This window comes from Pleurodeles waltl, chromosome 4_1, assembly GCF_031143425.1.
Source record: "Pleurodeles waltl isolate 20211129_DDA chromosome 4_1, aPleWal1.hap1.20221129, whole genome shotgun sequence".
Lineage (NCBI taxonomy): Eukaryota > Metazoa > Chordata > Amphibia > Caudata > Salamandridae > Pleurodeles > Pleurodeles waltl.
The window spans coordinates 981,941,108-981,967,015 of NC_090442.1; the positions used below are offsets into that span (position 1 = coordinate 981,941,108).

The 25,908-nt window shown below is 47.9% G+C and overlaps 1 protein-coding gene across 8 annotated transcripts in view; it reads right to left on the reverse strand.

Annotated features, from left to right (window-relative positions):
- Positions 1–309: 309 nt before the first annotated feature.
- KIF21A (kinesin family member 21A) overlaps positions 310–25,908 on the reverse strand; it is a 725,937-nt gene continuing 700,338 nt past the window's right edge. For all 8 annotated transcript variants that reach the window (XM_069229749.1, XM_069229747.1, XM_069229752.1 and 5 more), the window contains one exon: positions 310–3,652. In XM_069229749.1, coding sequence (XP_069085850.1) covers positions 3,559–3,652 — 94 coding nt within the window. In that variant the 3' untranslated portion in view covers positions 310–3,558. The remainder of the gene's footprint in view (positions 3,653–25,908) is intronic.

The following is a 25,908-nucleotide window of genomic DNA, read 5'->3' on the forward strand; positions in this document are numbered from 1 at the left end:
TCCTGCTTCACAGGTATTACATCTTTCCCCATGGTGCACTTCCCTATTACCACACACGTGCTTCTTCACTATTCATTCTAGCACATGTAGGCTGAAGCTCCACTGGGAAGCCATTTTCAGACATAATCTTTAAATAAGTTCACCAAAAATAGATCTCCCCTATTTTTGTTCACAATTTTAGAATTATTGAGGACAAATCTTAAAATATTATTTGGGAGGCAATATTAATTACTGTTTAACTGACCGAAGAGGGCGTCAATCGCTATTACTTCAACATTAAGAAATAATTTTAACAAGAACAACAGTACATGAATACGAGCACATTTCTTTATTTAGGCATAACCTAAAAAATATACACGCTAATGTGTGCAAAATCAAACTTAAAATCATAAAATCTTTTCATACTCTACATAAAACAATGTCAAATTTACAAAATAAAATTAAACAGCTGGATAAATTAAATGCCCCTTATACACATTCTACATTTTTTAAGATCACCATAGGCACAAATTCAACAGCCTTTCTGTACAACGTGAATATCTACATAGCTTTTTCCACGCCAGGTGCAACTATGCTCTTGAGATGTCAAAACAAATATTTCAAAATATATTTAGCAGCATATTAAAGTAGACTGAAGGAACATTGTTTGCGCCTGTTAAATAGGAGAGTGAGATGAATGTCGTAAAGGAAATAGTTTAGAATACAGTACAGTTATTAGTGACTTCATGAATACTGAGCACACAGACTATATTAAAGCACTGAGTATAAGAGTAGTGTTTAAACAGCACTTCTCGGCAGTTATAATCCTGAGACTACATAGCTCCACAGCTTTGGTCAAAGGGAATATGCGCTTTTCCAGCAGTTCATACAACGACAATCAAACAGGAAAGTGCGCCGCTATCTTTTACTATGCACATTCACTCACAGTTAGACATCACAGGCTTTCTCTTTAGACTGCTGTTCTGAAAACAGTACAGTAACACCACAAATCTAAATTGTGTACGTGTAATTTGCAACTAAATGAAGTAATACTCCACAGGCATGTGAAAGTTTCTTGCACCTGTCCTTGTCAATTGCCCCCTCCATAATCTCACTAACGCAGTCCTCTTTCTCACGCTTCCCAGCACAGGTGGAAGCAACAAACAGTTACCATATCTTTGGTCCTTGGAGTATTCAGTCCGACCGAGTGCCACTGTCCCCGGAACATACTTGGCGCAAATACTAGAGAACAACCCTTTGGTTTTCACAAGAATGGAAAGCAAAAGTGAGGCTATAAAAGATTTAAGCATAATCTGACTCTGGATAGAAGTGCTACTCTGCAAGAATATGGGTGGATTTTAAGTAGCACCAGTGTTTCTGCTGGATTCCCCTCGCAAGTGAACAATAGGCCGGATCCTTAATCAGGGCTGCAACCTTGCTAACAAAACTGAATAGGCCATGACAGTAAACAGGCCAAGATGCAAGATACACATGTGGACTTTAAGGACAGAAGCTCATTGTAAACTCTTCAAGTAGTGCATCTTTTTTTAATTTAATTTTTTTAGACATTTTGTAAAAGTAAGATGAAAGAAAGGCACTTCATTGTGAGTAAACACTGCATGCCTGGACAACGTGGGTGGTCAAATAAAAAGGGTCTACATTTCCTACTTTTTTGAGACCTTCACAATCAAGTAGTGCATTATCAGTAATGTAAATTAATGGACTGGATCGACAATCGCAACAATGGAGAGAGAGACGCATTCTTGTAAGGTTAGGACAACATTTGGACTGCATAAAGTGGGTGCGGTCGAAAAAATATGAGTTAACACATGGCAGCAAAAGGGACACACAGGATGATAGCTCACATAAAAGGACACCAGTAAGACATAAGAATGAAAACAGGCCTCGAGGGAGGCATCCAGACCACACTGAATCAGAAACAGGAGGGTGTATATTTCACCAATATTAATGATGATAAATTCAGTAGGCGAGTAAATATTTACAAGTAAAATTACACCCGAAAAAGACTACCGTAAGACTTGCCTTGCTCTACTGATAAAGACAGGTGTGACCATTTGCCGGATTGGTTGCCTCAAAGAAAAAGACCAGAGGGACAGACTTGGGACATGCTGCTCCACCTCGATCTAGTTGAATGTCAGCCGACACTTAAGTAACTGAGGCCATCTAGGCTGGAACAGAAGAGGAAGATCTAGTACTTGCAACAGTCCTGAAGACTACATACTTCAGCCACAGGGACAAGTGAAGATTAGGATGCAAGTGACCCTGATGGATTCACTTTGCCTAACATTTCCAGGAGCGTTGCTTGCTTTGAGAGGCTGCAAACTATTCAAGAACTGCAGACGCCTAATGGGTAAAAGTACAGCTACCAGACCATTGAGTGAAAACCAGTCAGCCAGTCAGTGATACCCCTTCAACCTCTGAGGAAATGTTCAGTCATAGGTCAAGAGCCAGGGGAGAGACTGCTTGAATTAAAAAATGTTTAGGATTAGCACTAGTGCCTGGACCACCTCGTCCGCCTGGAGGAAGAAGCGGAAGATGCAGCATTGAACTTTACCTATAGTATCTCTCATGTTTAGGCATTTAGGCATTTCTTCCACATACACACTTACTAAGCATTAGGGGTACGACAGTCAAAGCACGTGCCCCTATGGCTGGCATGCTTGCTTTCCAATCACTACAATCACATGGCATCGAGGTCTGTAAAACAGCATGTGAAGAGATGGGGGTGACACCCTGTAATATTAGAAGGATAATTAGGAATGGAGGGAGTTCTTGGGGAAAGACAGAAACATAACTGGCAATACCCACAGAAAAGCTCCCTGCATCCAGTGGTAGGGGCAAAGGAATATGAGTCCTGTGAATTGGTGCACCGCCTCGTACATCAAAAGTGCTTTCACTTCTGTAACAGCAGCAAGGGCACTAAGGTAAGACTGGACACCTCAACACCAAAGGCTTACTCTTAGAGTTTGAAATCTTCATTAAGATGACCTTTAGGTGCAAGAACCTTGGTTTTATGACAGGGTAATTTGCGCCAAATACTGTAAACTTGTTCTAAACAGTTCCAAAAATGCTCCCCATCATCTTTGCAAACACCTGAGAATAAACAACTTTGAATTTTTGAAGAGTAGAGTAGTATTCTAAATTAAACTCTCACATTTCAGCATTTCGAATATACACATCCACAATGATCAGATTTCAAGTGTTTCACACGACAGATGAGTGCTGCCTACTTCCTGAAAGTAATCTTGCCTTAAATTATCTGCATATAATTCCTTTAATTATAAAGTCACTGTGAGTTCAACTGACGGAGGCTACAAACAGTCCTTTTAAATAAATATTCAGAATAAAAGTATGGAGTAGCTGAATAGTTTAAACCAAGGCTAGGGCATTGGTTTGAAGAGAAGTACACAAACAACAACTGAATGCCGGTGCCTTTTCCAGTGTATTCCATTCTTGTTTCCAGCGAACTCTGCTTTGCCAATGTGGCACTCCAAGTTACCACACGGTAAACAGATTTTCATCACAGTATTTCGTGGATGCAATCTTCTTCCTTCAAGGTCAATTACTGGCCGCATCTTCACTTGTGTCTGCAAGATCTGTTATGTGCCCATCATGTAAACCACGAGTTTTCCAGATCTTCACAGTCGTATCACTACAAAACAAACGAAGATTAGCATTATTCAACTGGACAATAAAACTACTGTCAATATTACAGAAAGTTACATTTTCTTGCAATCCTAAAGGAAAAAAAAGGGAATGCAACTAAGTTATTACCAGACAGGATTACCGCAGAACCCTAGCATCCCTTCATACAACTTCATCTGCACAATGCCAGAAGTGATTACTGACACAATGGTTCCCTGTCGTTCTTCAGCCTGGCATTGCTGCAAGAACCCACGCGACAAGTCGCTGAAATAGGCGGAAATGTGAAAAATGAAGCAGTGGCTATACAATGCTCAAGAGACAATAACGACCATTCTAGCCTAGCACATATGACCCTCAAATAACGAGCACGTTTGTGTGTGTAGCTCGTTGGTTGAAATAAATACTAATGCAAGTAGGGCAAGAAGAGTGATCTGCTGCAAGACTGCAAAAATGCGAAACCGAATGAAAGGTCATTTTTGTTTATAACGCTTACTACACAGCTATCATGCCGCTTGGCTTCATATGCGTTCATGCACAGGTCATAGCATTTGCAATAACCTGGTGTCGAACTCTATGTATGATTTGCAGTGTTTTCAGAGAGCATAGAATGATTTGGCAATTAAGCTGACTGTGGCACAGACTAATCGATGCCTTTGGAGGGTCCTGGATGCATTTCCCATATTTTAATGGGCACAGCATTGAGTAACAAGAGGAAATAATGAGGCTCCTTCTCAATGTGACGACCAAGGATTAGTACCAATGCGCAACACCACATAAATGGGAGTTTTCCTCCTGGCACAATTCAGTCGGCGATGGAAGGCAGTGTAGTGTTTAGGTATATAGCAACACAACTTGCTCACGACAGAGCCTCACTAGTGCCTTGGATTTCAGAGTGGAGGCAATGGCTATGTGACGTAGATACCATGACAGAGGTTAGAAAGTGGATGTTTGATTCGGATAGGTCTGGACATACTGAGGTAAGACTATCCAAGGGCTCCTAGTTCATTCAGAAAGAGAACTAGGACTATCTCCACGGGCACTGGAGATGTGTATGAGCCTGTTTTGTCAAGGGTATACTTTGTGCTTAAGTTATATAAAGTTAAACCACCTCCTGCCTAGCATCTGTTAAAATTAATAAGTGGGTTACTAGGCATTCATGGCTGATCTCCAGGATTACTACAGATATAAAGAAACAGTCAAACGTGTTGGCCACAAGGATGAAAAGATACATCCCTTCCTCAATACACAGGAACTAGGTTGGTTTCGTCCTTAAAGGTTCATTCATCCACTTCACCATGAGGCTACTTTCCCATATCATCTGGCAAACCCCATGCAATATCCTTAGGTGCAGAAAAAGCATTTGACAGGTGCCAGACCTAGCATTCTTCGCATGGTTTCCCCTGACTTTTTTTGCCTTCAGACCTGTTTTTGCAGACTTTGTTTTAGCTGGTCTCAGGATTCTGTGCACCTTACTCCTGCTAACTAGTGCTTAAGTGTGTGAGTGCTCTTTTCCTTAAACATGACGACACTGGCTTATCCCCAATTGGCATACTTAATTTACTGATAAGTTCCTAATAAAGTGCACTACATGTGTCCAGGGCCTGTAAATGAAATGCTACTAGTGGGCCCGCAGCACTGACTAGGGAAGTCCTGCAAAACAGAACAGGCAAAATTCCCCTCTCTTCTCACCAGGCTATCCAGGCAGTAGTGTTTTGCAAACGTGTGCAAGGAAGCCCACGTTGCAGCCCGACAGATGTCCACCACCGGTACGCCACGTGCTAATGCAGTGGTAGCAGCTTTTCCCCTAGTAGAATGAGCTCTCAAGCCCTCTGGAGGCTGCTTCTTTGCCAAAGCGTAGCAGATCTTTATACAGAGAACAACCCAGCGCGAAATGGATCGTTTCTGTACCGCCCGACCCTTCTTTGCACCAACGTAACCCAAAAAGAGTTGGTCGTCCACCCGGAACTCTTTAGTGCGGTCAAGGTAGAACGATAACGCTCTTTTTGGGTCCAGCCGATGGAGACGCTCCTCTTCCTTAGAGGGATGCAGTGGTGCAAAGAAGGTGGGCAGGGTGATATTTTGACCCAGATGGAAAGGAGTCACCACCTTGGGGGGGGAAAGAGGCACGAGTTCTGAGAACCACTTTTTCAGGAAACATTGTGAGATACAGCAGTTTTTGATGACAAAGCCTGTAGCTCACTCACTCTTCTGGCAGATGTAATTGACACCAAAAAGGCTGTCTTAATAGTGAGCAGTCAAAGAGGGCAGTTATGTAATGGTTCGAAGGGAGCACACATAAGGAAGGTAAGAACCAGATTAAGATCCCACTGGGGCATAACGAAAGGCACAGGTGGGAACAAATGCACAAGCCCTTTCAAAAACCTCTGTACTATAGGTGATTTAAACAGAGATGGTTGATTGGGCAACTGAAGAAAAGCTGATAAGGCTGCAAGATAGCCCTTGAGAGTCCCTAAGGAGGAACCCTGTTGGGCGAGAGACCATATAAACAAAAGGATGTTAGACAGAGAAGAAGAAAGAGGATCAATAGACCTCTCTGTACAATATGAAACAAAACGTTTCCAACGGCAGGCGTAGATCGACTTAGTAGAGGGACGCCTGGCTGCCAGAATGACATCACAGACCTCGGGAGGGAGGTCATAAACCATCAACTGTCGCCGCTCAATCACCACGCATGAAGGCGCAGAGTTGACAGGTTCGGGTGGAGAACCTTCCCCTGCTGCTGCGACAGAAGATCCTCCCGAAGATGCAACCTGATTGGAGGACCGATGCTCATTTTGAGAAGCTCTGGATACCAAACTCTCTGTGCTCAATCCGGAGCCACTAGGATTACTTGGGCCCGGTCGTTTTTGATTTTCTAGAGAACTCTTGGCAGAAGTGGTATAGGCGGAAAGGCGTACAGGAGGCCTGAACTCCACTCGCGTAGAAAAGCGTCGCCTAGCGATAGCCCCCATGGAAACTCCAACGCGCAAAACTGCTGACATTGCACGTTCTCTACGGAGGCGAACAGATCTAACCAAGGCTCTCCCCACTGCTGAAAGAGTCCTTGCGCCACCTCCGGATGGAGACACCATTCGTGATCCTCTAAGCGTTTTTGGCTGAGCTCGTCTGCCCTGGCGTTCTGAGAACCTGCCAGGTGTTGAACCACCAGGGTCATGCCCTGCTGTTCCAGCCATGTCCAGAGACGTAAAGCCTCTTGACAAAGGGTCCACGAGCCCACACCGCCCTGCTTGTTGCAGTACCACATTGCGGTAGTGTGGTCCGTGAACACCTGCACCACCTTCCCTTTCACAACAGGAAGAAATGCTTTTAATGCTAGCCGGATTGCCCGAAGCTCCAGCAAGTTGATGTGGAGCCCAGATTCCGCCAGAGACCAGTGACCTCTGATCTCCACCTCCCCCAGATGGCCGCCCCATCCCAGAAGTGACGCATCTGTCACTACTGTGAGATCTGCTTGGGGAAGGGAGATGAGTCTGCCTTTGACCTATTCGCAGTTCACTAACCACCACTGCAGATCCTTGACAGTCCCCCCTGAGATCTGAACCACTTCGGTAAGATTTCCCTGATGCTGTGCCCATTGGAACTTCAGAGCCCTCATACGCCATCTGGCATGCTTGACCAATAGGATGCAGGAAGCCATGAGTCCCAGCAGCCTCAGAATCTGTCTCACCGAAGTCCAGGATAGAGGCCGAAACATCGGTATCATAACCTGAATATCCTGGACCCGCTGCTCGGGAGGATAAGCCCGATACTGCACTGTGTCCAGAACAGCTCAGATGAAAGTGAGCTTCTGAGAGGGAGTCAGGTGTGACTTCGGCACATTTATAGTGAACCCCAGCGAATGCAGGAAGTCTGCCGTCGTCTGGAGGTGGGAGACGCAAGCCTGGGGTATAGAAGCCTTCAGCAGCCAATCGTCTAGGTAGGGGAAGACTGAATTCCTGACCTGCGCAGATGAGGTGCCACCACTGCCATCACCTTTGTGAACACCCGAGGGGCACTGGTGAGACTGAAAGGAAGCACGGTAAACTGAAAGTGCTCGTGACCAACCTTGAACCGCAGGTAACGCCTGTGGGCTGGCAGGATAGGAATGTGGAAATACGCATCCTGCAAATCCAACGCTACCATCCAGCCTCCCTGGTCTAGGGCAGACAAAACCTGAGCAGGAGTGAGCATCTTGAATTTCTCCTTCTTGAGGAAGAGATGGACAACCCTTAAATCCAAGATAGGGCGAATGCCTTTGTTCTTTTTGGGAATCAGAAAGTAGCAGGAATAACAACCACTGCCTACTTCTGATATCGGGACTCTTTCTATGGCTCCCTTGGGCAAGAGAGCCGTAACTTAATCGCAGAGCAAAGCCAGATGGTCCTCCATCAGACATTCCTTTGTCGGAGGGATAGAAGGAGGGAAAGACTGGAAGGGAAGGGAGTAGCCCTTCCGTATGATCTGCAGGATCCACTTGTCCGTTGTGATGGAAAGCCAGTGAGGGAGATGAAAATGAATCCTCCCTCCAACTGGACGGACGTGATCCTGCAGAACCATACTAGGGGGGCTTTGTGGCGGCCGACCTCTGGCCAGACCCTCTGGGTCTGATGGTACCACGACCACGTCCTCTTCCGGGATGCTGTGAAGCCTGAGGACGGTGGCTGAACTGTGGCTGGCGTGGTACCACGCCCCTTCCAAAGCCTCGAAAGGGGCCAAAGAGACTGCTGTCGTGCTGGCGCTGAAAGGCCCAAGGATCTGGCCGTAGCTCGAGAATCCTTGAACCTCTCAAGTGCGGAGTCTGCCTTTTCGCCAAAAAGGCAAGAGCCATCAAAGGGCATGTCCATCAAGCTGGACTGGACATCCCCTGATAAACCAGTAGAACGTAGCCAGGCGTGGCGACGAAGGGCCACTGACGATGAAATCGCTCTGCCCAGCGAGTCGGTCGTGTCCAAACCACACTGCATCGTAAACTTGGCTGCATCTCTCCCATCCTTGACAGCCTGGGTGAGAGTGTCCTGTACGCCCCCCTGGACCTGGGGCCGCACCTGTGCCACCGTATCCCATAAAGTATGTGAATAACAGCCCAATAGGCAAGAGGGGTTTACGGACCTCAATGCCAGGCTGGTGGAAGAAAACATCTTGTTCCCAAGCTGATCCAGCCTCTTGGATTCCCTATCCGGGGGAGCGGAAGGGAAGGCACCACGGGTAGTAGAGGCTTGGGTGTTGTGTCAGGAAACTAGGGTCGCTCAGAGCGGGTCTATGCCGGCGACCGACCGTCCTATTCACAAGAGCCCGTGTGACCATGTACCCAGAAGGACGTCTGTAAGAGCCTCATTGAAGGGCAACATCGGCTCTGATGTTGTCACCCCCGGCTGAAGCACTTCTGTCAGGATATTCGTCCTGACTGGCACCGTAGGCAAATCTAGGTCCAAGACCTCAGCTGCCCTATGCACCACCATAGCAAAAGAAGCACCCTCCTCCGTAGCCACATTAGGAGGAGAGAGCATACCAGTATCTGGAGACACGTCCAGTCCACTGGCCTACCCTAGATCCTCATACCAGTCTTGTTGTAAACCACATTCTAAAGAGTCCTCAGACCCCTCCCATTCCTCTTCTGCGTCTGGATGATCTAAATAATGCTCAGACAATGATCTGGGCCGAATTGGCTCCGTCAAAGTCATCCGGAATAAGGATGGGGCTGCCACCGGTGGGCACCGGTGGCGGAATCGTCGACGTCGGACCTGGCGCCGAAGGAGGTTGACTGTGAGGGACCGGAGCCAGTCCAGATCCAGTATCGGATCCTGGGGTCCCCCAACGGTGCCGAGGCCGAAGCCACCGGCATCGAATCCGAGGGGGCCCCTGCTGACCCCGTGGGGCTCGAACACCCACCCGAGGGTGCAGCCCGCTCAAAAACGAGACGCATGGCCTCGTAAAATTCTTTTATTTGAGCGGAACCGTGCTCGGAACGTCGACGTTCCCTAGACACCTTGTCGGCCGACGGGCATGGCGAAAACTAAGTCCGCTTGGACTTCTTCTTCTTCTTGTGCCTCTTACCTTTGGATGACCTCGAATGCGAGGAAGAGGACTTGGGGCTCCGGGAGCGGTGCCGCGACCTCCTCCTACTGCGGGACCGTGACCTCCGCGGAGTCACGCCGACTGAAGACGAATGTCGGGCCACAAGAAGCTTGAGGGATCTCTCCCTCAATGCCTTCGGCGCCATGGCCCGACAGTAGGAGCACGAGGTGGAATCGTGGTCCTTCTCCAGGCACCAAAGACAAACACGGTGCGGGTCCGTCACCGACATGGTGCGATGACACGCACCACACGGCTTGAAGCCTGTCTTTCTCGAAGACATGACTTCAAACAGTCATAAAAGCCTCGACAAACCGTCGAAGAAGGGTAGCTCTTTCCAGAACTGTGCTTAACCGGCGCGGAAGAAAAAGAACTGACGTACGCGCGCCGAGACGTCGTCTATATAGACAACCGTGACATCAGCTGGTCGACGCACGTGGATCCGAACAATGCCGCCAGAAGGCACGCACAGGGTACTGCTCAGCAGAAAAATTCCGGATTCGAAGCAGACGCCAGGGATTTCTAAGGTAAGGAAGCTGCAGCTAGAAGTCTCTATCCAATACAACCCTGCCTACATTGGTGCCAGGCAGCAATTTCTGCGCCAGCGCAGGGGGAAAGGGCAGGAACGAACTGTATTTCATAAATACAGTGCATTTCTGCCCTTTTGTACTGGTGTAGGGCAGTGTAGCATGAAGACTTGTGGCGCTGGCCCACTCCAATTCCTCATAAATGAGGACCTTTATTTTTTGCCACACCCTTGACCACGCACCCACTCACTGACCTTTGGTTTGCTAAACACTGTTTTATATTATTTCCTCACCGTACAAATGATTTGCAGTTGGAATTGGGGATGTTTATGATTGTTGATGATGAGGAGTACCAGGTTCGAGAAGTTTTTGTCAGGAGGGGGTCCTTACGCCTAACAAACTTTTGAGAGGGTCCCAGCACCAAAAAGTTTGAAGACCTCTGCTCTAGGGGGTGTGGAGGGGTGCGCTCTTGCAGCAAAGGATGCTCCCCTCCCTTCAGATTCCTAGAATTCCTTTGCATGATTCTCACTGTCTTTCCCTTTTGTGTCTTTACAGAAGGGACAACATTCCTGTGAGCGCACGAGGCAGGATGGACAGGTTTAGGTTGTCTTCCTTACAATTTTGGTTATCATTGCTCCAGATAAGTGTTTTTTCCCGCAGAGCAAGTTTTTTTCCTTACATCCCAGTATATTTTAGAGGGGCAAGTCTAGAATCCCACACATGGTAGTGGCATGTAGAAATTACTATACCTAGTAGACAACAAGCATTGGCTAGTACATGTTACTGCCTAGGTGCGCAAGTGTGTTTCTGATTATTCTCCTTTATATACTGGCGACAGTTCTACACTTCTTCCCATCCACAAGGAATTGGTTGATGCCACTGATGCATCCCTGGATAGGGCAGTCTTGTTGGCTTTGGAACACCTGAGTAAGAAAATCATCAGGGTTGGCTGTGCGCCGCAGTATTGTAATCCTGGGTGGGGAATGCCTGAGGCTAGCACCTCCTCCGGACACTCGGGGAGCCTCTAAGGGCAACAGCAAAGCCAGACCCACCACCAATGTTAGATCCGTCTCTTCCCTCTGACGCCTTTGAAAGGCTCTGCTAAGTAACGTCCTAGATGTGCATGATTCCCAACCTGCAAATATCCCCGATGAAGACCTGATGGGGATGAGTAAGGCCCAAGCAGACCATGGCGACGCCGAGAAACCCAGGCTGGAGGGATAAGGGCAAACAAGGATCCCAGGGTGTATTGGGTATTCTTATCCTGGAAGATACTTACCACCCTCGCTCCACGGACTGGGTTACCACCTCCAAGGTTGAGCAACAATATGTGACCTGCCTCGTTAAGAAGCCCATGGATTCTGAGGGCTGAGTGACCTAGACCTCTTTAGCGATTAAGGTGTCATGTACTCCTGAAATTGATCCCTAAATGGCAACGTTCATTGCCAAATTCATCGAGGACCCAAACAAGGGCCTTGACAGATCCTTGCCGTGCCACGATAAGGTTCTGGACGCCCTTACTAAGATCCTCCATATGGCCAAGGATGCCAAAGAGTACGACCACATGATAGACCCAACTATATTATCAGGATGGGCTCAGCGGGCTCTGTGCTTCTTATGCAATGCTAACTGTGCCTTATCAATGGAGGGTAGATGCTCACTACTGATCAAGATAGAACACAGGTTGGGTGAGTTGGCCACCATGGAAGCTGGCCCAAGAGGCAAATGGGGTCTCTTCGGAGAACTCTTTATTAAGGAGCTCTCCTGATTTGTCAATACTTTTTCATCATTTTACAAGGCGCAGCAATCCATCTGGACAGTCTTCAGTCAAAAGCTTTTGGGTGGGGCCAGCAGGGGAAGGGGAGGCTCCTCCGCCAGGCGTAAAATATCAACCCCTCCCTCTATTTCCAAACCAAACGTTTAATCCATTGGCAAGACCAGAGAAAGTCCGCAGGATTTTCCCCTTCCCGAGGTCACAGCAGAGGTTGTGGAGGTTAAGGCCAGTTCAGATGAACCAGCAATGCACCAGGTAGCACCCCAGTAAGCATTATCCCTTGTTTTCTACACAGCGCGGGAGGCAGGTTGCAGTGATTCAGGCAAAAGTGGGCAGCCACAACAGGGGCTATGTGGGTGCTTTAAACAGTGAAGATTTTTACACACAGATTTTTACAGGACTCCCTGTCAACACTCCCATCGCAGACCCTTGGTGTTCTCTCAGGAAGGGACATGGGTTGTAGTCCAAGATGTATCAGAGGTTCTGGAGAAAATGGACATTCCGTTCTTGATCCCAGGGGGTTCTTGAGCAATATCTTCCTAGTGGAATACGAGGATAAGGGTTACCAACCAGTAATAAATCTGAAAGACTTAAACAGCTGGGTTGTGTCTAGCCTCTTTAAAATGAAGGGCATAAGGGCAGGTAATGAGGGGTTCAGACTAATAGTGTACTGGGGCGACATCCTCTTAATGCATCAGGACAGATCCTCTTTAGTAGTCCAACACCAGATGACAAGATAGCTCCTTCAGGCAGATCATTTTGAACGTTCAGGTATTAGAATTTGTTGTTTCTCAACAAATGCCCTTCTTGGGTGTCGAGGTCGATACAGTGCAACAGCCTCTCTGACTGCCCCAGAAAAAGATGCTTCTTATACGTTGGCAGATGAGCAAAACCCTGGCAAGGGAGAAGTTCCTGGCCAGGGTTGTAGCACTGCTGTCTTCATCCGTTTAGGCAATTTTTCCAGGCCTATTGTGCAGCAAAGTGTCCTTTTTGGCATGGGCACCCATTGCTTTTTGCCTGATATCTGATGCTAACTTGACTGCGTAGATGCTGGGATCCTGTCAACCAGGCCCCAGCACCTGTGTTCTTTCCCTAGACTGTACCATTGCTTTCACAATTGACACACCTCTGGCACACAGCTAAGTCCCTTGTAAAAGGTTCCAATGGTACCAAGGGCCCTGTGGCCAGAGAGGGTCCCTTAAGGGCTGCATGTATTGTGCCACCCTAGGGGGCCCTTCACCAAACACATGAACACTGCCATTGCAGATTGTGTGTGTTGGTGGGGGAAAAAAAGGTCAAGTCGACATGGCAACCCTCTCTGGGTGCCATGCCCACAAACCACTGCCTGTGGCATAGCTAAGTCACCACTCTAGCAGGCCTTACAGCCCTAAGGTAGCGTGCAATATACCTCAAATGAGGGCATAGCTGCAAGAGCAATATGGCCCTACAGTGTAAGCCCGTTCTTAGACATCGCAAGTGCAGTGTAGCCATACTGAGTGCATGGGCTGGGAGTTTGTCAACACAAACTCCACAGCTCCATGATGGCTTCACTGAATGCTTGTAAGTATGGTATCAAACTTCTCAACTCAATAAACCTACACTGATGCCAGTGTTGGATTTATTGTAAAATGCACCGAGAGGGCATCTTAGAGATGACCCCCTGAAATTCACCCAACTCTCTAATCTGAGGCTGACAGGTTCATTCCAGCCTGCCACCACCAGACACCTTTCTGACTCCATGAGGTGAGAGCCTTTGTGCTCTCACGAGTCAGCTGCAAAGCCTGCACTGGGTGGAGGTGCTTCACACCTCCCCAAGCAGGAACAGCAACATTTGGCTGTGAGCCTTTAAGGCTCCTGCCTTTGGTTATGCTGCCACAGGGCACTCGAGCTAGTAGAGATGCCAGCCCTCTGGACCGAGCCCCACTTTTTGGTGGCAAGTCTGTCGAGAAAGTTCGTAAACACCAGGAGGAGTGTCCACCCGAGCTGGGAGCACGCCTAGGGTGCCCAGAGCTGAGATGAACCCCTCCTGGCAGAATCCTCCATCTTGTTTTGGAGGCAGATAGCCAATAGGGTAAGGTATGTGCCCCCTCCCCAAAGGGAGTGGGCACAGGAAGGGTGTGGCCACCCTCAGGGTCAGTAGCCATTGGCCACTTCTCTCTGACCCCTGTAACACCCCAAAACCTAGAATTTAGGGGCACCCCTAAACCTTGATCTTCATATTCCTGGTGATCTAAAGAAGGAGGACTGAAGAGATAAGTCACAGCTACCTCTAGAATCCCATGGCTTCCTAGACACTGTCTACACCTCACTGATAGGGGATACCTGGACCTAGTAGAAGGTGATAACATATGTGCTCACCACACACCAGGCCAGCTTCCTAAATTGGTGGTGCAGCGGTGGGATAAGACACTTGCAATTGCCTAACCACTCTGTCACTGGTTACTTTCCAAAGGAAAAACCATTACTGGCTACTAGGTACACTCCACTTTGTTGTTAGGATTTCTAGCCACCTAAGTTTGGTTAAGCAAGGGGTCTAGCATAGCCCTTGCTCCAAACATTTCTAGGAGTCTAGTTGTTAGAGTAGTTGCGTACACCTACACCACTCTAGCAAGAAAATGTCTTCAGTAGAGCACAACTTTCAGGCCCCAGACTTTCAATATGAGAGTCTCACATTCCAAGAGCTAAGGAAGATGTATGCCAGTAGAAATCTGAAGATGGGGAGAAATCCCAATAAAAGTCTATTTCTAGGTTTACTTCTCCAAGCTGACCAGGACAGCGCTGGCAGCCAGGAGGAGGAAGAAGGAGAATATGACTCCTAGACAGGGTACATTTAGACTATACTGGGGAGGGTCAGGAAGAACCTGGTAACACCACAGCCCTGTTAGGCGCACTGAAGTTTTTTTTTTTGGGGGGGGGGGGGGGGGAATAATGACAGTATGCCCACCCTTACTCCTTTAGGGTAGACCCTCCTCCGTCCATACCCATGCCTCCTCAGTATCTGAGGGGACCCACTGCTTCACCTCAGGGGAAGATTCCGTAGATAGCGAGCTTAGGCAACTGAGGTTAAAGCAATAACAGCTGGCCCTAGATAGGGAGGTCTTGGCTGTGGAGAGGGAAAGACAGGGTTTGGGGTTGGCACCCCATGGTGCAACAATTTGAGCTTCAGGAACACCAGAATCAGGGAGGACTCTATGATTCTAGAAACCTGGGCAAGATAGTCCCACCTTGCAAGGTGGGAGATTACATCTACAAATGGTTCACTGCTTTGGAGAGGGCATATAAAGTTCAAAAGGTCCCCCAAAGGCAGTGGGAAGCACACTTCTGGCTCTCCTCTGACAAAGGCAGAGAAAAACTCCTCACTATCACAGAGGAGGATGCAGACAATTATAGAGCTTTAAGAAGTGCACTGTTAGATGGTTTTGGTTTGACCTCTGAACAATACAGGATCAAGGTCAGGGAAACCAAAAAGGCGTCCTCCCAAGATTGGGTAGATGTTGTGGACTGTTCTTTTAAAGCTCTGGAAGGCTGGTTGCATGGGAGTAAAGTAAGTGACTACCAGGGCTTATACAACCTAATTCTGAGAGAGCAGGTTTTGAACAACTGTATCTCTGATCAGCTGCATCAGTACCTGGTGGACTCTGATCTGACCTTTCCCCAAGTATTGGGAAAGGTAGACAAGAGGGTCTGCACCACGGTGAATAGGAAAACTCACACAGGGGGTGACCACAAGAAGAAGGAAGCAGGTAAGCATCAGGTTAAGGGTGGGGACAAAGAAACAAAAATAGTCTTCATCAGGCCCACAAAACTCCTCTGGGGATGGCAATAAATCCTCTTCCTCCGACTTTAAAAAGCCTTGGTGCTACATGTGTAAAAACAAAGGCTATAAGACAGGAAACAGCTCCTGTCCTTAGAAAGGCACCAAGCCACCACCACTACTAACACCACTCCTAACCCTAGCGCTAGCGCTCCTAACAATACCAGTAGTTGTGGTAATAATGTACAAGTTACTTATCTTCAGTAACAATATATCTGGTAGAGACATATTCTAGTTGCAGATTCCTTACCTTTGAATTTCCCCAGGCGTCAGTCTGGATCTGGAGATTTTTCTTCAAGCAGTACCTCTGCGTGCCGTCAGGTAGCGTCGGTCATCTCCACGGGCGTCGTAGTCGACGTGATGACGTCACGGTTGTATATAGGCGCCACCATAGTGCGCTGACCTCAGTTTCTTTTCACGACTTTCCACGGCAGTAGTGCGGAGCCATGAAGAACACAGAGTGGTGTGCCAAAACTAGGGCCCTTAAAGGGAAGTTCCTGCCCCTAGAAATCAGTTTGCAGTGCGGGGAGGATGGGAGGGTCGGTAAGGAATCTACAAGTAGAATATGTCTCTACCAGATATATAGTTACTGAAGGTAAGTAACTTGTTAATCTGATAGAGACTTCTAGTTGCAGATTCCTTACCTTTAAATAGATACCCGAGAAATACCATCCCCGGTGGCGGGCTGCGAACCAAGATCACACCAAGAAGTCCTGCAGGACCGAATGGCCAAAGTAGCTGTCTCTGCGGACCTGACTGTCCAAGCAGTAGTATCTGGTAAAAGTGTGCAGAGATGCCCACGCTTCTGCCTGACCTGTCCAGCCCCGGAACACCCTGTGCTAGTGCTGTGGTAGCAGCAATAGCTCTGGTGGAGTGAGCACGCAAACCTTCAGGGGGTTGCTTCTTAGCCAGAGCATAGCACATTTTGATGCATAAGAGCACCCATCTTGAAATGGTCCTCTCCTGCACCGCCTTCCCCTTCTTTGTACGCACATATCAAAGAGTTGTGCGTCCACCCGGAAGTCTTTGGTACGATCAAGGTAGAACGGCAACAATCTTTTTGGATCCAGGTGGTGGAGTCTCTCCTCTTCATGTGAGGGATGTGGGGGTGCATAAAAGGTAGGCAAAGTGATGGACTGCCCAAAATGGAAGGGTGTCACTACTTTAGGTAGAAATGAAGCCCTTGTGCGAAGTATCACTTTGTCAGGGTGTACTGCCAGGAAAGGTGGTTTAGATGAAAGAGCTTGGAGCTCACTTACTCTGCGGGCGGAGGTGATGGCAACTAAGAAGACAGTTTTGATGGTTAAGAGCCGTAAAGGGCAGCTGTGAAGCGGCTCGAATGGGGCACACATAAGGTATGTTAAGACTAGGTTCAGATTCCATTGGGGCATGATGAATGGGATAGGAGACAAAATATATGTGAGGCCTTTAAGAAACCTCCCAACAACAGGAGATTTGAATAAAGAATGCTGATCTGGTAACCTCAAGAAAGCAGGGATAGCAGAGAGATATCCCTTAAGGGTGCCCAGGGTAGAGCCTTGTTGGGCAAGGGAAAGAATAAAATGAAGAATGTGAGAGAGAGGAGCAGATAGAGGATCGACAGATTTGTCGATGCACCATGCCACAAATTCTTTCCAACGACAGGTGGATACAGTTTTAGATGAGGGATGCCTGGCTGCCAAGATGATGTTACAAACTTCGAGTGGCAGGTCAAGAGACTGTCGCCGCTTAATCTTCCCCAAGGAGGCACAGTGTGGACAGGTTCGGGTGGATGACCCTCCCCTGTTGCTGCGACTGAAGATCCTCCCGAAGCAGCAGTCTGATTGGAGGAGCTATGGCCATGCTCAAGAGCTCGGGATACCAGACTCTTCGTGCCTAGTCCGGAGCCACCAGGATTACTTGGGCCCGGTCTTGCCTCATCTTCCCCGGGCAGAAGTGGTATGGGCGGAAGGCGTACAGGAGGCCTGAGCTCCACTCGTGGCAAAAAGCTTAATAGAATAAAGGGAGGGATAATCCTCCCATCCATGTCCTTAACAGAATTGAAGCTCTCCTTCACGATAGCTAGGAAATGTTACAATCTAAGTCAAGACAGTAGACTCAGATTATGCTACATTGAGGCTGGTCGACAATCATTGATGCCAAGCCTGTGATCAGCTTAAAGTAAAACGTCTTGAACACAGAGTCTGATGATCAATCTGCTGCTCTAAGAATATCTTCTAAGCGGCCCTCTAAGGAGAAGGCCTTCAAAGCCACATCTCCCCTTGTGGAGAGAGCCTCAAATGCCGATCTATCAACACCAGCTTCCTGCAGCAGCCATCTCGCCCAGTGGGGTATACTTGTTGCCGAAACCAGTTTGAATAGTTTAAGGGATATAAATACTTGGGCTGTCCACCCAGGAGGACGATACTCTTCAGTCACAGCTTTGCATGCTCTCAGACAGTGAACCACACACAATTTAGGTGACCAGAGAAAGCTGGGTATTAAATCACACTGGTATTGTACTTAGTGCGACTAATAAATGGTGAATGATACCCCGTCCGCGGTAAACATTCACGCTGTGATGTCTAGGGTCCCAACATCAGAAACACTCTTAAGAGAGATAAGATATAACAGCATTTCCAGCTTACCTGTTCATGCTTTACAAGACAAGTGTTGGTTATCTTGCCAGTGTCAAAGCATCCGTAGCACTACACAGATGTCCCAGAGGGATGAATACAGTGGTTCACATGGAAAAGACAAGTGAATACCCCTCAAGAGTCAACAGATCAGAGGATGTTCTCCCATCGGTATGTCGTGAAGAGGCAATGACCTGTCGAAATCACTGATCCACATGCATTAATTGTGCGATACACCAGCCCCTTGTCACTCAGTGCAGACTAAACAATTTACAGTATGCACTGTATCTGTCCTCAAAAGATCACTGTCCCATCAAAACACCAGAGTGACCATTTCCGCCAAGCTGTGTCTCTTGACTGTAGAGTCGGCCCATGCTCGTTGGATAAGAGAGGCATCCTGAGCTGAAAGTTCTGGGACCTCCCAACATCCCCTGTAATACTCCAAACCATCAGCAGGAGCGTTCCGTCCTGAACCAGCTGGCGCAAGTTGCCATGGGGATCTCTCCGAAAATGAGACACCTGGGGAAGTGGAATTGGAAACATCCATGGAAAGTTGCAGAAGAACTGGATACCATACTTGTGATTTCTATAGCAGAGTCACCAGGAACCTCCGCCTTCTAACATCTGACCTGCTCCGTGGGTCTGGCGGCTATAAACAAGAAGGGGGGAAAAGCATAACCTTGAACACGACTCCAGTCCTGGAGGAAGGCATCTGTCTTTTCTGCTACGAGGTCTGGGTGCCAACTGAGAAAAAGTGGTAGTTGATGGTTGAATCTTGACTCAGAGATCCACTTGGCATGGACCCCACCAAACCATAATCCTGGGAAATGGAAACGGAACTAGCTTTCATGTGCTGTAATCCCTCAGATGTCTGGATTGCCAGTCCGCTGTTTCCCACTAGATATTCCGCTGACACAGGAAATTTGTGTTCCAGGCAATGATTTCAAAAGTCCGTGGCCAAATCCATCAACACCTTGGACCGGGTACTCCCCCAAGTGGTTTATATACTGCACAGCTGAAATGTTGTACACCTTTAAAAGAATGGAAGCAAACACTTTGCTGGCCCCTAGACTCCGTACGGCAAAATAACCTGTGAGAAGGTGCAGGCAATTGATGTGGGGAGCATCCTTGTGTTCTGACCACTGTCGTCCTGTGGTAACATAGCCAAAGCGTGCTCCCCATCCCTGGCGACTGGTGTCTGATTCAACAATCAGATCTGAAGCTGACCCAAAGATAGCCCTGCCATTCCATGTCTGCATGTGGTAGAGCCACCATCGAAGTTCCGTATGGGCCTCTGGAAAGAGACAGATCTCCTGTGCATGTCAGGCCCTTTCTCAGGTGTTCTGCCTTCAAATGTGAGAGGTCGATAGTGCTATGTGTAGGAGGCTGGCTCTGTATATATTATACCAAAGTAAGTTATAGTGTGCACAAAGTCTAGTGGATCCCCACAGGCTTGACAGAAACTAAAGTAGATCCTATTAATGCTCTCTTTTGTGGTAGTGTGGTTGAGCAGTTAGGCTTATCAGAGGATAGTGCTACGCATTTGCTGTACACACAAAGTCAAGAAATAAGGCACCCACTCAATGACTAATTCCAGTCCAATTTTGTATGCATTAAAAAATATACTTTGTTACTTTATTTCAAGAAACAAAAAAATCTTTGTTGTAGGCAAGTACAGTTTCAAGAATGTATCACTTTCAAGTATCAAATGCACTTTGTTTGCACTTCACAGTTAAAACAGTTTTCAGGTAAGCACCAAACATACACCCTCAGCGGCCGGGTGCAGGGTACAAACCCAGCATCGGGCAATCCTATGAGGAACTCTGGATTCACAGAGGCTGCAGGCTTGTTCCAGGTGGTCGCATAAAGAAGACTAACGGCTGGATTGGTAAGTTGAGGCTTCTCTTGACACTGATGGACCGTCGGCTGGGTTCCCCAAGGCCAGGGGGCTGCAGGTGCAGGGGTACCTTTAGGTGTTGGGGTATCTTCACCGAATCCAGTTGCTGTTGGGGGTGTCATCTGGATTTAGGCTGCAGGCATCGTCGTGGTGGCCAGGTGGTGTCAGCCTGGGGTGGACTCGAGGTGAGAATTGCCTGGGGACTCTCTCTGGTCAGGTGGGCCACTTGGTCTCAGGCTGTGGGCGTCGGGTGCTGAGTAGGCAGGACTCGCGGAAACGGAGGGCTCTAAAGTCCTTGCTGGAAGTGTAGGAAGCTGGCCTGGTGCCCTCTTCTCGTACTCGGCCATCCTAGATCTGAGGCCTAGTACATAGTCCACAATGTCTTGTTTTGGAGGCTTGAGAGGTTGCTTTCAGCCTTCTTTCACAAGGGCAAGGGGGCCCCTAACAGGGTGCCAAAACAGAAGTTCAAAGGGGCTGAAGCCTACTCCCTTCTGACGAACCTCCTTATAGGCAAAGAGGAGGCAAGGTAATAGGACATCCCATATCCTCCTGAGTTTTTCAGAGAGTCCCATTATCATGCCTTTGAGAGTCTTATTAAACCTCTCAACTAGTCCATTTGTTTGTGGATGGTAAGGAGTGGTGAATTTACACCACACTCCTTCCACATGGCTTTAAGGTAAGCAGACACAAAGTTTTCACCCCTGTCTGATACCACCTCCTTAGGAAAACCCACCCTGGAGAAAATCCCCAAGAGGGCTTTGGCCACTGCAGGAGCTGTAGTAGTCTTAAGAGGAATGGCCTCTGGATACTTGGTGGCATGGACCACAACCACCAGCATGAATCTATTGACAGAGGCTGTTGGAGGGTCCAGGTGGCGAACAATATCCACCTCAACCCTCTCAAAGGGCACCCCAACCACTGATAGTGGAATTAGAGTGGCCTCTGACGTGCCACCTGTCTTGCCACTGGCATGACAGGTGACTCTGGAGCGACAAAACTCCTTGGTGTCTTCTGACATATGGGGCCAGTGAAAGTGAGGGACAAGTCTGTCCCAAGTTTTGCTCTGCCCCAAGTTGCCTGCAAGGGCAATATCATGTGCTAGAGTTAACAGAAACTCCCTAAACTTCAGAGGGATAACCAGTCTCCTGATAGCACCAGGTTTAAGGTCCCTTGCTTCTGAGTATAGGAGGCTGTTATCCCAGTACACCTTATGGGTGCCACTGATTTCCCCTGTCTCTTGTGCTGCAACTTGCTGCCTTAAGCTCTCCAAAGCGGGTCAGGTTTGCTGTTACTTACTGAGTTCTTCCCTGGTTGGCTCCCCTGCACCCCAGAGCTCAGCTTGGAGCTCCTCTGGTGTGGGTTCCACCCAAGGAGTTGATTCCTCACTGGAGGCTGGAGCAGGGGGTACCATTTTTCTTTAATCCTTTCTGCCCTTTTGTTTAGGGGTCCCCTGGTCATTGTTCCAGGGTTCCCTGTCCTTTTTTGTTTCTTTGCCTGCCAGCAGACATTCTACAGGTAGATCAGGGGACACTACAACCATTTAAAGGCCAGTAAACCCCTCCCACCCACCCAACTGGAATCAACAACTGCCATGGGGTAGCACAAAGTGTTACTGTGAGCATCAGTCACGTGGTACATGTGCCCAATTAGGTGTTGTTCAGAGGATACCAGTTTTTCAGTCACCATAGTGACACCGACACCTGTGTCCCTCAGCCTCAACACCATTGATTAAGGAATGCTGCTTGTACTTTCCCATTTTAAGGGGACAGGCAGCTAGGGTGCCCCCATCAGAAACCAGCACAGCCTCAATTTATTTGGCAGCTCTGTTGTTCTGGTGTTGACAGCATTCTTGTAGACTGTGAAGTCTTAGGTTGATTTGATGTCCCTCCATTTCTGTTCCTGTCATCTGCAGGAGCGTTTGGATTCTTGTAGGTATGCCGCAAACCATTTAGGTGTTTTGCTATGTTGGTTTCCTGCTGGTTTCCTTTGGGAGGCTAAGTTTTTGGCACATTCTGATAACTAGGGGAGTAGATTGCGTACAGCTTCATTTGCATCTGGTGGGAGGGAGTGGTTGAGAGCGTTGGTGAGTTGTGCTTCTGTAACTTTGCCCCAGCATCTGTCGAGGGGACGGGGGGGCACAGTGGCGTGCAGTATTCTTTGTGAAGGTAAAATGGATGCACTTGTGGTCGGTCCAATGGTGTTTGGAGTTATGAGAGATGGCGATATTGTTACCTGCTGAGAAGACAGGGTCGAGAATGTGTCAGGCTCTGTGGGCGGGGATGTTGACGAGCTGTTTGAGGTTGAGTGTTGTAGGGTTGTCCAGGAGGTTTGTGGCGTTGGGGTCATTGTGGTTATCAAGGTGGAGGTTGAGGTCGCCTAGTAGTATGTAGTCAAAGGAGGTGAGCGCTTGGGGGGGGGGCAATAAGGTCGGCGTTGTCTTCGCAGAATTGGGGCCTGGTTCCAGGTGGCCTGTAGATGAGGGTGCCACGGAGGGAGGAGTTGGGGGTTGATCTGAATCTGAAAGTGTAGGCATTCATAGGTTGACAAACTGACTCTTTGGTGGTTGTCAGGCAGAGGTTGTTCTTGTAAACTATGGCAATGCCTCCTCCAGGCCGGCTGGCTCTGTCCTTGAGGATGATTTTGTAATTGTCTGAGATGACCATGGCAATGTCTGGGGCAGAGGTGGGGGTGATCCATGTCTCCGTGAAGAAGGTGACGTCCGGGGCTGTCGAGGAGGTTCCAGACATCTACTGAATGCTTGGTGACGGAGTGCGTGTTGAGGAGTATGCACTGGTAGAAGTAAAAAATCTTCTTCCCAAGTGTTTTCAAGCTTTTGGGTTCCCTATCTGAGGAGCGTAAGGGAACAATCCCTGGGAAAGTTGAGGATTGGATAACCAAGCTCCCAGGGGTGGGGTGTTGCATCAGAAAACTTGGGTACCCTGGAGCGGGGTGATGGTGTTCGGCAACTGACCTGTTTGCAGAAGCCCGAGGAGGGATGTATTTGGACCAGGTACCCAGTAGGACATCCAAGAAGGCCTCACTGAACTGGAGCATGGGTTCTGAGGAGGAAGCGCCAGGTTGAAGAACCTCTGTGAGGAGGTTAGTCATGACTGCCCTCGAAGCCAACTCCAGGTCTAGGACCTCAGCTGCTCTTCTCACCAGTATACAATAGAATGCTCCCTCTTCCATAGCTACAGCAGGGGGAGAAAGCATGCCAGTATTTGGAGAAGTACCCAGTCCACTCGCTTCACCCAAGTTTGTATGCCATTCCCTAGGGTCTTGAAGTTGGTATTCTAAAGGGTCGAGCTGCCCATACCATTCATCACCGTAACCTAGTCCATAAAAAAAAGGGGTTTAGGATCAGACAAAGGAAGTAAGGCCTGTGGTGGCATCTGAGTCTTACAACACCCATCCAGCTCCGTGTCAGAGTCGGGGATAAGAATGGGGATGGCGCTACCCATGGAGGTGGGGCGCGCCAGGAGCGTCACATCAGGGATTATCTGAATGGTACGACCAAACCAGATCCAGGATTGGAACCATGGGTGCCCATTGGTGCCAAGGCTGAAGCAGATCCCGAAGGGGCCCCTTCCGACTCCGGCAAGGCCCAAAGGCGCTCAAGCAGAGTCAGCCTGCCCAAAAATGATCCATATGGCCTCACTTAACTCCGAGTTGGGCAGGGGTTACTCCGGCTCCTGTAAACATGGGTAGGTGTGGAGTTGGCCCAGGAGCAGGCTGCAAGGCCTAGAGCGTTGATGCTAGCTTCTCTCGTTGGCTTGCGGACGAGGAGAAGTCAAAGAACACTTTGACTTTTTGGATTTTCTCTTGTGCCGTCTTACAGGATCACCTTGAGGACTTGGAGTTGGGCGACAACAATGGAGGACTCGGTCACCGATCCCTGGACCTTCCTTTTGAACGATAGCTCAACTTGCGTAGAGTTGAGCCTTAGGCCGCCATCAGCTTCAGGGACTACTCCCTCAAAGCCTTAGGATGCATGGTCAGACACTTAGAGCAAAGACACATGTGGTGTGTATCTGTCATGGACACTGCCCAATGACAAGAACCTCAGGGCTTGAAGCTGGTCTTCCTTGATGATATCCTCAATGCACTAGAAGTTGTAGAACTCAAAAAAGTAAAAGTCGAAAAAAGCCAGTCAAAAAATTACTGAGGGATAGCTCTCTTCGGATCCGCTCTAGCTCGTGCGTAGAAGAACTTGACGTCAGTGCACCAGGGTGACATCTATATAAGATCTGCTACATCATATCCAGAGCGGACGACGCCAACAACAGATGCAGAGCATATCAATGCCACCTAACAGTGTGCAGAGGTACTGCTTAAGAAAAAAATTCCAGGACCAGTCTGATGCCTGGGGGAAATTCAAAGGTAAGGAACCTGCAACTAGAAATCTCTATCAGATATTCTCAAATCACATGATTGCAGCCCTAGAGAAGCTAGCTAAAATTCAGCTTGCTCAAACTGACGCATGACTGGCACTGAAATATGTTTGGCCAATTTAAATCACTTGTCAGAGATGCGTTCATCAGAATGGGGGACATACTACATCTGCTATAGTCCTGCCCCTATCTCCAATTATTCTGGCAGCAAGCGATAACCACTTCGAACTTCACAAATGTCCTAATCATGCAACTATCAACAGAACTCATTTTCTGCATGAAACTATCAATGTTCCTGACTTGAAACTGGACACGAAGAGATAGATGGATACCATTTTGGTGGTTGCCAAAATGACTATTCTTTGTTGGTGGTGACATCACACTCCTCTTAAACATGAAACAAATCATATAAAGCTTGCTGGACCAAATTCCTTTGATCGTATCTTGAGCCCTTTCACCTCCTCAGAGCTCGCCAAACTCAGTTCCAACTTGCAGACCTTCAAGTTGTATAGTTAGCTGACTGCACTTATGTATCTTTTAACAAAAGCTAGAGCGCTTTCCTGGAGGAAATGCTTCTCTTCTGCTTGTCTAGGACACTGAATGTTGGTTTGTGATGACACAGATATTCCCTATATTTTTCTTTTCAGACCTGAGTATACGCATGAATAAGTACTGTAATCAATGTTGGATACTTATTGTTCAACTTGTTGCTTTTAGTGGAAATATCATTTTTTTTCCAGAATTCTTGCTTATATGTAATTGTTTACTAAAACACAGATTTACACATTTTTGAAAGCTTAAATACTTTAATAAAGAATTCTTGTAAAACAAAAAAAGCATACTTCATCAATGTGTCAACAAGCAGTGAAAGCTTTAATTAAACATGCATCCACACTTTCCACAACCGTGGAACCCAGCTGATAATGGTACGCAGCAGACGATGGTCCCTGGTGTAATTTTCCTCCCCTCCCCATTCATGCTCAACTTGTTCACTTTCATGTTGTGGGGATGTAAGTTATTGCGGGATTTGGAATGTCTCAGAAGAGAGGTACTCAGCAGCAGTCTCTTTAATTTTTGGAAGTGGTACATTATCCGGTTCATAAGAAATGGCCTTCTCAAATGTGAACTTTGGCATTCTTTTGCCTGTATACTATCCATGCTGCCTGTGAGTGG